The 7,258-nt window shown below is 38.9% G+C and overlaps 1 protein-coding gene across 1 annotated transcript; it reads left to right on the top strand.

Annotated features, from left to right (window-relative positions):
- The first annotated feature begins 1,968 nt into the window (after positions 1-1,968).
- Positions 1,969-7,038, top strand: srsf3b (serine and arginine rich splicing factor 3b). Its single transcript, XM_073468769.1, has 6 exons — positions 1,969-2,048; positions 2,798-3,008; positions 3,098-3,238; positions 5,196-5,234; positions 6,032-6,118; positions 6,350-7,038. The coding sequence occupies exons 2-6, from the start codon at positions 2,806-2,808 to the stop codon at positions 6,375-6,377; spliced, it is 498 nt and encodes a 165-aa protein (XP_073324870.1). The 5' UTR covers positions 1,969-2,048; positions 2,798-2,805; the 3' UTR covers positions 6,378-7,038.
- The last annotated feature ends 220 nt before the right edge of the window (positions 7,039-7,258 follow it).

The following is a 7,258-nucleotide window of genomic DNA, read 5'->3' as shown; positions in this document are numbered from 1 at the left end:
TGGGATTACAATCTTCTACTCCTCACTGAGCCTCAAAAGCATCTTTGCAGACTTTAGAAGGAAGGGAGAGCATGTTGCGCAACCATCTGCATAAAATCTGACTGCAAGAGTGTAATGCATTATGGGGAAGGTTTCAAAACACCACGAACATGATAAGCAGGAATAGACACACACATAGTCACACGACCTGTGTGACCTCTACTCATCCCATCAGAACCTTCATCCTGAGTTACAACTAGCACACCCACAACTCTGGGGTGCACTCAGCCTTGCACAATGTGACTTGTGATTATTCATGGGAATGAGGTGTGAACAGAAAGATAAAGTACCATGAGATGATTATGGATTTTCATACACTTGGTTGGCTTAGAGATGTGACAATATTAAATGACTGAAATTTGCAGTAGAGCAGAGGTTAAAAGATCAGTTTTTGCACAAGTGGCATTATGAACTCCAGTGTATGTCATCATGTGATCTATATTGTGAGAGTTTGAAAGGTACTTACTTTGTGAAAATAGGCGGCACGCCCAGGCTATTTGCAATCTCAGAGTTTCTAATAACTAAACTAAAATAACTAAAATAACTGGAAGATACAAAGGTCTGGAATAAAATATTTTGTACTTTATGTCATCATAATTGCCTGGGGGAAGAATATCATGTTTTGTTTGAGTGTAAAAACACAACTATCGTCGATATTAGAAATAAATATTTGACAAAACACTTTGTCAGTCATCCCTCTATGTTTAAACTTTTACTGTTAATGCAGACCGATAAACCAAAGATTGTATGTTAACTAGGAGTATTTTTGAGAAATGTTTTGCCCTTTCTTTAAATAACTTGGCTTGTGCTGGGAATCTATTCTGGTTGTTAACTATTGTATTATGGCTTTGTATTATGTTTGTATTTCAAACCACAATGTAGTGGATTAAATAAATCTAAATCTAAGGAATAGTCTTGAATTTGCCTGAAACCCAAAGAGGGAATTGGCTTGATCATCAGTATCATCATCTTACACTACATGTTTCATCCTTATTTCCATTGTAAAGCTCATAAGTCTTTGTTCCAGTGAGGATTGTTGTTGTGAATTTTCAATAGCATCAAATTTGCATCATTAAAAGCTGTATTAGTTTGCCTGTATTGATACTATTTAATGTGTAATTGCAGCCAAAGCAAATACAAAGGTGGTATGCAAATTTAGATGCTACATTACATAGCTGTATTCTTCATGCCAGGATGGACAGATTTCAAGGATAACATATTCAAGAAAAACAAAGAGTACACCTACACCAACAGATTAAAGTTCAGTCATAATAAAAGTAAGTATATCATATTAAACCCATCTTTTTAATTTGTCTTTTAACGTGGATCCATTTTATTTTTTAGTGTATTATGTCAAGAATGTTACATTGTCGTTCTTATTCTTATGATTTAATTGTATTATTTTTTTATTATTAATTTGTCTGCTTGCTTTTCTCTGATTTAATGCAATTTCTGCTTGTTTTAACCTGTTATTTCATATATATCTTTGCATCTAATGCCGTGATTGGTCTACCAAAACTAGACACCTGGGTTTAAACGTAACATTGCATTGACTGTACACTGTACATCATTTTATTCAATAAAGGTTTACTGTGGTGAAAAAAATACCCCTGTGAATCCTTAGCTTCAAAAAATGTCGAAACAGCGCCGGAACCACGTTGACTCCCATGTTGTGGCCAAAGACGGTATCGCAGCTTTACCAGCCCATGTTAAAAAGGTGCGTTCGTTAATGCCAGTTATCTCAATAAACGCCTAAATCATTCTGAAATTCATCTTACTGTTTCAAATTATATGCAGCCTTCGTAATACCGATCAAAAGACACTTAAATTGCGTAGATAGATGTGGTGAGAACTGTGACTAACTACGTAACCCCGCCCTCCCCGGAGCAGGAACCTGGTCATCCTACCGACAAACGTATTTTCCGTCACGCCATTTTCCTTCGACGACCGAGAAGAACAAACCACCGGGAGGATCGCTGAAAGTCTAAGCTGTGAATTCAACAATCACGGTAGAGTTTGAACGCAATTCTTAATCATGTGTCGTGCTGATTTTTTTTTTAGGAGCATCATGTTGTGGTCGATCAGTCGGTATCGCAACGCCGGTTGTATTGTATTGTTTTATTTGTGTGTCTGCTCACTGAAAGCGGCTCCTCATCACAAGGCCTCGGAAAAGCGACAGCCATTTTAGCTATCGTTAACTAGCCATTAGCTACCTTTAGCTTCCATGCGTCGAACATAATCTGTTGTCACACGTGAGAAAACACATTTTAAAGGCGGGATATGGGTAACAGCGTATGGCTAGCCGTGCATTTAATCATATAGTTACTATTCGCAATTTATTTAGGGTACTGCATTAGCTTAGCTACCTCGAATAGGCTAATTTCTCGTTAAGCTAAAGTTAGCATCATGTTGGGCTTCGAGTCAAAGACAAAAGTAGGCCAGGCATCTTTACGTTTCTCAGTATTATCAAGGAGTGATTGTAGATGTGGTTCTTGTGTCGTGTAGTGTGCTTTGCATGCAACGCAAACTTAATAATGTTAGCAGAAACATCACTCCATGCATTTTTTTGATGTAATTCCGGCTGATGTGTTGTAGAAAGGTATTTGGCGCAACGCATATAACGGAAATGAGAGCATTAACTTTAAATACTAAGCCACAGGCCTGGTTAATTTGTCCCAATTTACTGGTTCAAGTTTTTCCCATAAGAATCTGCTGCACTAATAACCAATTCCCTTTCTTCTTCTTCATTGTTTTTCAGATCCAGTCATGCATCGTGACTGTCCTCTTGACTGCAAGGTCTATGTTGGAAATCTGGGCAACAATGGAAACAAGACAGAGTTAGAGAGGTCTTTTGGATACTATGGTCCTCTCCGCAGTGTCTGGGTTGCCAGGAACCCTCCAGGTTTCGCCTTTGTAGAATTTGAAGATCCCAGGGATGCAACTGATGCAGTGCGTGAGCTTGACGGAAGGTAGGTAGCATTGTAAACAAATAAGATTTTGCAAATATGATTAAGCTTGCCACAGCTATAATGATCAACGATGTATGCTTGTTTTACAGGACGTTGTGTGGTTGCCGGGTGCGAGTAGAGCTGTCCAATGGTGAGAAGCGCAGTCGCACTCGTGGCGCTCCTCCTTCATGGGGCAGGCGCCCCAGAGACCGAGATGACTACAGGCGTCGTAGTCCACCACCCAGGCGAAGGTGACCCATGTTTTTGTTTGACAGTAACCAGCAGAGAGTACATTTGACTTATCTTGCACATAAATCCATCAGTGTGACTTAATGATTCCAACCTCTTACCCACAGTATATTTCCTGATGATTGCTTATGTTTCTCCAGACTAGGCATTTCAAATGTTTTATCTTTTCAACTGATTTATACATTTGTGATTGTTGCAATGTCTAAGGCTTGCAATTTCATCTTCATTGATAATATTAACCATTTTATGTTGGGAACCAAGCAGATAAACATTCATAACTTAACTATGAAAACTGACTTGGAATAGGACATTATACTGGGTTAATTAGTGAAGCTTTTCTATTGCAAAATGCATCTTAAATTCTTGTCTGAAAGACTACTTCTTCAGGCACTAATCTTTCTTTTGAAGTGTACATTTTTGTGCACTTTTACACATTATCTACAGTTTAACTGCTTTTAAGTGGCAAAATAGGGCTTTGAAATATTTGGTAGGTCCTGTGTGGCAAAAAGTATAACCTGTTTAAAATATTGGAGGGATGAAAGTGCCAAATGTGATGCATTTTTCTTTTGTTTGAGGATGCATTTTATTTTTCATCTATATTAATAAGAATGAAACCCGTTGCAGAGCCACCACCATGCCTCTTCTCACCACCCTCTGAGTCAATCAACTAGTCCTCTTTCAGCATCATGTGACTGCTGACCATCGTGCCCCAATCAGCTTGGCTGGTGCTGTCACATGACCCAGGCATGGCCAGTCGTCAGGTTGCACCAACCCATTGGTTCCTCAGCATGCCGTTCTCAACCTCCTCCTCCTTCAACCTTAACCCAAACGGCAGCAGCCCACGTCACATTCCCGACCAATCGGCGTATTACGTTCCCAAATGTCTACAACCTACCAACAGCAGCCTTCGGCTAACCAATTAAAGCAGGAAAAAAGCCACAGCCAGCCCCCATCTGCCTGCCACCTAATCACCTTGCAGCATCTGGCCAGTCCTATTCAGCCAATTCTACCTACCCGGCCGACAGTCTGCCTCCCTTTCGTCATATCTAGCTTGTTGAAAACCAAAAAGACTAGTAAGTTTTCCTGCTTCATTCAGTACACTGCTGATACAGTTTTGAAAGTGAAGAGACAGCTGGTTTGAAAAGGGTTGTTAAAAAAAATATTTGAATCAATCTGGAACTTCACATTTCCAGAGATTTCCATTATAGACATTCATCTGGTATGTCTTGGGGGCTCTGAGCAGAATTATGAAGTCACACAAATCAAAACTCTTCTCAACCCCCCAATAAATATCAAAAGGGTTTTTGTTTTGATTTTTTTCCTTATTTTTGGGCTGTATGGTTGGTTTTAGAAGATCTTAGCCTGGTCACCTCACAAAACTTATTCCCAGTGACCAGTATATAGGTTTTTTTGTTTTTGTTTCTAGCTTCCAATATCATATGTTCTCCCCTTTTGTGTGGTGGACCAGTTTTATACAGATGGTGGCCTATGTGTGTCATTTGATTTCCACACTATGGCCAGTCCACAGTGCTGCATTAAGTCCTCTGATAGGGGCAAATGCGCTAGTTGGCTTCCTTGGTTTGTTTTTGTTTTTTTGATGCTCAGGCACCATGAAAATACTTATATAACTCATATATAAATATCTTACTTTGAATTATAATCCAGTTTTTAATTTGTTAAAGATGCCCATAGCACTGTGGAATAGGTGAGAGAATTACCAATCACCTATTATCTTTATGCACTTGGTCCATTGCCAGTAAGTTATATTTTGTGATTTACATAATTCTTGTTCCAGGAAAAACACCCCAATTCTTTTATTCCATTTTATAGTTACTGTGATAGACAAAGGGCTGAGTTGAAGGAGGCCCATGTAAGAAAAGGATCAGAATAGTTTGCATCTCTACGGCAGATCGGTGCATCTGTGTTTGTTCTTAACGCTTTTGTATTTTCCCTGCACAGATCCCCACGCAGGAGGAGCTTCAGTCGCAGTCGAAGCAGGTATGTCAGCTTTCTTAATGTCAAGTATGCAGTGACCCAAACAATTAAGACTTTTTCTGAAAACGGGGATGTTTTTTTGTTTCAGTTCATGCCCTGCATTTAGAATATCCAACTATTCTTGTAGATATATTTTATGTCAGCTTGTCTGATTAAATAAGTATAGATCTTGCATATAATGTTATGATTTCATCAAGAAACAGTGTAGTCATTTACTTTCAACTCCCAATCCAACCTGATTAGCTTAAGCTTTCATTATTTGCAAGTAATTAAAGTTCCAAATTACTGAAAATCAAACATTCAGTAAAGATCTCTTTACACATGCTGAAACTCCTGAAATACTGATTCAAAACCATTAAGTGGATGAGCTCAAAATGTATTTGCTATGCATAAAAAGTGTAATTAGGGGAATCTTCAGCACTTGAAATGCAGCAATCAGCTAATTTTTCTGGAGAAGAGTCGGCCGCAGAGTGTTGTTACTGTTAAGGAATTAATTTTAATGGGCTACAGCTGGTATTATATGCTGCCAGTGATCCTCCTCATTTTAACCATCAAAAACAATTGTTTGTGCCAGCTATAAATGAGAAGCTTGGAAATGAATGAATGATTCTGCTTTGATGTTGTAGAATGAAAAGTAAAAGGTTCAATTAGAGATGGATTACCATTGGAGCTTAAAAAATTTGTGTATTCTTCCCTGCTAAGTCTCAGATTCAACCATAAGCCCAACCCTAGTAATCATGTACTTAACAGAACAGTCTTTTGCTATTTGTTTACTTAATGGGATGGTTTGGCTTTTGCAGGTCTTTCTCCAGAGACAGGAGGAGGGAGAGGTCCCTCTCCCGGGACAGGAACCATAAACCTTCGAGGTCCTTCTCACGATCAAGGAGGTACTGATATATTCCAAGCCATTTCAAAATCTTGTGTCCCAACAGATAGTTGACAGTCTAATCTGAAAATGCACTACTGAGAATAACACTTCGACATGGCTAAGCAGCATATAGATTGAGGCGTCTTTGGTCTAGTTCTTGTTTGTGTGGTGCTGAGAATGTTGCAGTGGCAGCTTGGTCAATAATTCCTGCTCGCTTTAACTTTTGGTTGTTTTTTTTCCTTCCCCACAGCCGCTCCAGGTCCACTGACAGAAAGTAGAGAAGAGTCTGTCAGGTGTAAAGGGAGCTGAAGATGAACGGTTGTAGGACCGTTTCATATGTTGGACTTCAACATGGCCAACATGGTCATTTTTGTGTTGGATTTTTTAAACAATCATACATTTTAGTGTCCCTCCCCCTTGTTATGGTAATTTTCAAAAACATTGAGTGGGTGTGTACAGGTGTAATGCCTCGCCTCAGTCACGTCCATCTTGTCGGCCCTGAGACAGTTGTGCCACCCAGCATTCCAGTTCACCAGTTAATCTCTTAAGAGCTTTGGTTTTTGTCAATGAATGTACTGTGTAGTTTGACTTAGTGTGAGTCGTTCCTCATTTTCATTGTGTAAACGCCAGCATTTGTTTTTTTTTAAGGAAGGGTTGGAATGATTTGTAAGAAAGTTTCTCTTTTTGATTGTCTGTAAAGCCAACCTATTTTCAACGTGCTTCTTTCTTACTTCATACTGAAGGGTTCCATCTGTTAATGGTTGGATGTTTGTAATAAACGCACCCCTCACCTCTTTCAAAATGCAAAGCTATGGCATTTATTTAAAAGAAGGTGTGATGAACACGAGTTAAATTTTTGTCTATGAAGTTTTCCATTATTTTTCATTTGTTTGATACAATGTGAAATGGTCTCAATTAAAATACAGTTGATAAAAAAGACGTTTGTTATCTTGTTCTCTTGCCACTCATGAAGAAAGGCCAGTGTGCTAATAGTCTGATTCACTCTTTTCCACAAGAGGGCACTCCTACAGCATCAATGGGCATGGTCCAGGTCACAGTCTGATCATGTAGCTTAGTCACTTGTGACTTGAGCTAGTGTAAGTTGCAGTTTATAATACTTTTTATTTGTCTATTGTTGCCATTTGTTTAATTTTACTTA

Source organism: Pagrus major, chromosome 6 (genome assembly GCF_040436345.1).
Source record: "Pagrus major chromosome 6, Pma_NU_1.0".
Lineage (NCBI taxonomy): Eukaryota > Metazoa > Chordata > Actinopteri > Spariformes > Sparidae > Pagrus > Pagrus major.
This window is presented reverse-complemented; position numbering and strand designations above follow the sequence as displayed.